The 3,293-nt window shown below is 44.3% G+C and overlaps 1 protein-coding gene across 1 annotated transcript; it reads right to left on the bottom strand.

Annotated features, from left to right (window-relative positions):
- Window positions 1-2,207: 2,207 nt before the first annotated feature.
- Window positions 2,208-2,591, bottom strand: LOC108796791 (histone H2A, sperm-like; the record flags this gene model as incomplete). Its single annotated transcript, XM_018568318.1, has 1 exon — window positions 2,208-2,591. A coding segment is annotated over one exon (384 nt), but the record flags the coding sequence as incomplete, so codon positions are not given.
- Window positions 2,592-3,293: the final 702 nt, after the last annotated feature.

Below are 3,293 nucleotides of genomic sequence, written 5' to 3'. Positions count from 1 at the left end.
TCTGACTGCATCTGAACGGACTGCAACCATTAAACATGAATACTGCGCATGCATTGCAAGCAGAGGCGGCTCGAGGCCTGAGGCGAAACCTAAACATGAGGCCCCCCCACTTACAACCATAATGGAAAATTGGTGGCTTTGCCGAGTCTCAGGAAGCTGTGCTTTTTATATTTTAGTTTATCTTTATTTTTTTAAAAGTTTTTGTATTTAACTTTTTTTTTTATTTTGGGAGCAATAAGCCAGCCTGCTATTGGATATTTCAAATTGCAATAGCCAATAACAGGCTGGCTATTGCAACTGCCCACTGCCTGCTGTCAATCAGTAATGCATGATAGTAGAAAGCCATGATTAGGCATAATGAACATGATTAGATAATCAGACTTAACAGAGACATGATTGTTTGTAATTTGACATGATACAGCGTTTTTGAAGGTTTAACAGAGGAGGAGCCTAGTTTTCTCTCAACGTTTTGCGCTTAGGGGCGCTGTAATGGATGTGGTATATATTCTTCAGGAGAGGGAGGTTGTCATTCAAATGGGTCAGTGTGTGTGTGTGCGCGCATCTCTGCAGGGCCGTCCAGGCACAGCACCTGGGTCACAGTCCCCATAGCAGATGAAGGGGGAGAGAGGCCCGGACCACGAATCCCACCCGGAGCAGCATAAACTGAGAGGCATCGAGGGTAGCCAAAAGTCCTGGAACTGCTTATTTCCCCGACCAGAACCGAGGGGTGTCCGTCCTCCTCTCACTGTGGAGCCCCCAGCATGTTGCACGGTCGCCCCGGGCTGCACATTTGAATGACAACCTCCCTCTCCTGAAGAAGCGCCCCTAAGCGCGAAACGTTGAGAAAACTAGGCTTCTCCTCTGTTAAACCTTCAATAACACTGTATCATGTCAAATTACCAACAATCATGTCTCTGTTAAGTCTGATTATCTCATCATGTTAATTATGTCTAATCATGGCTCTCTACTATCATGCATCGTAATTCTATCAATCATGTTATTCACATATATATGAAGGACAGAACAGAAATGGAGTGAGCTTTTCAGGGAGATATACAATCATGTTGTCATTTTTTACATTTTTCTTTTCTTGGTGGGGGGCCCAAGAAAATGTTTGCCCAGGGTCCGATCAATATTAAAGACGGGCCTGGCTGACATGCTTGCTTTGTTGGCAGGCATGGTGATAGTGTTGGCTGTACCTACAAAGAGGAAGTCCCTGGATGATGAAACAATCAATTTTGGGGGGATGATTTGATGCGTTTTTGGTGCATTTGTGCATTCCAGTGGCGATCAGATGCAGCTAAAATAGGACGAGCAGTATTTTTTCTGACTGCATCTGAACGGACTGCAACCATTAAACATGAATACTGCGCATGCATTGCAAGCAGAGGCGGCTCGAGGCCTGAGGCGAAACCTAAACATGAGGCCCCCCCACTTACAACCATAATGGAAAATTGGTGGCTTTGCCGAGTCTCAGGAAGCTGTGCTTTTTATATTTTAGTTTATCTTTATTTTTTTAAAAGTTTTTGTATTTAACTTTTTTTTTTATTTTGGGAGCAATAAGCCAGCCTGCTATTGGATATTTCAAATTGCAATAGCCAATAACAGGCTGGCTATTGCAACTGCCCACTGCCTGCTGTCAATCAGCAAAAGAGGACCTGATGGAGAACGTTCTCCTTCAGGTCCTCCTGTGCTGATTGACAGCAGGCAGTGAACATGTGCAATAGCCAGCCTGTTATTGGCTACTGCAATTTAAAAGAGCCAATAAACAGACTGGCTATTGCTGCCAGCTGCTGGAATGGAGACTATCGCAGCTGAGAGCAGGAGAGGAGCGGTGAGTAGACAGTCCAGGGAAGGAAACTCAGACTGTCGGAGACTGCCTAGACAAGATTCCAGCTGAGGTGTTTTCAGCATACTATGTGGACTTACTGGGAGACCCGCACATCCCTGAACATGGAAGTAGCTCAGCACATTTAGCCAGACAAAGAAGGCAGGACCAACCCGTTTTACAACACTAATCACAATCCTGGTCATCACAATAGTTGTGAAAAGAACTCAGAATACATCCCGAAGACATGGATGGGTACCAGTTTAAATAGCCACAACCCAAATGGTAGAATACATTTTAATAAGTATACAAAAAATAAAAACAGCAAGATATAAAGCCACCAATAAATAATTATCCATCAATTTAAAGAAGACGACATTTAAATCTCCTGAGACTCAGCAACTTTGGACACTTGTGAGGAAGAGCCTTTTATGGTCTTCTTAGGCAACAGCACAGCTTGGATGTTGGGCAAGACTCCCCCATCTGCTATGGTGACACCATCAAACAGCTTGGCGAGTTCCTCATCATTCCTTACAGCCAGTTGGATGTGTCTGGGTAAGATGCGAGATTTCTTGTTGTCTCTGGCTGCATTTCCTGACAGCTCCAGGACCTCAGCACACAGGTATTCCAAAATGGCTGCCAAATAGATGCCAGCTCCAGAGCCAATCCTCTCTGCATAGTTTCCCTTCTTCAGGAAGCGGTGGATGCGGCCTACTGGGAACTGGAGACCTGCCTTAGCCGACTTGGAGGACTTGCCATTTAGCCGAGCAAATGCACAAAATACATATTAAAACATCTGGGTTCCATCTAAAATGCAGATAGTTCTTTATTCTCCTACGCACCTGGAGAAAATCAGCAGTCCTCAGAACCTAGACGCAGACTGGATCTGATATATAGGGTACACAGCCTACTGGAGATGGCAAAGTCACATGTATTCCACATCCAATGTATGCGCACATTTTTTGCTGAAAGGCTTTTCAACTGGTTTCCCTGTGACCCCATCCACACAGGAATTAAGATACATGCTTCCAGGTACATTTGTCACTCATTTATAAATGCACCTGAAAGGATGGAATGCTTTTCCATGGCTGATTGCACATCTAGATCCAGCAGCATCTAGGGGCATTCAGTCTAAAGCTGGCCATACACTACAATTATCTGCAGATTTTCTGGGGTCAAATGGAAAAAGTGCAACAGATTGGACCAGGTGGAGATTACTCCATCCACACAGTTAAGTGTAGATGGAGGAATCTGTTGCACCTTCTCCATCTGACCCCAGAAAATCTGCAGATAATTGTAAGGTGTATGGGCAGCTTAACAGAGTTTACACAAGTGAATGAAAGTTCCTCAATCTGGGACCATTTTGCCTGGATTTATGCAGAACTACTTACGGTATCTAAACCTAGGAACATCTAAGCGAAACTTGTCTGGGCAGCAAAAAAAAACATTGGTTATACCTCACAGA

Source organism: Nanorana parkeri, unplaced genomic scaffold (assembly GCF_000935625.1).
Source record: "Nanorana parkeri isolate BGI_ZX_2015 unplaced genomic scaffold, ASM93562v1 scaffold1171, whole genome shotgun sequence".
In the NCBI taxonomy this organism is placed as follows: domain Eukaryota; kingdom Metazoa; phylum Chordata; class Amphibia; order Anura; family Dicroglossidae; genus Nanorana; species Nanorana parkeri.
Note: the sequence above shows the minus strand (reverse complement) of the source record. Positions and strands in the feature narration are given on the sequence as shown.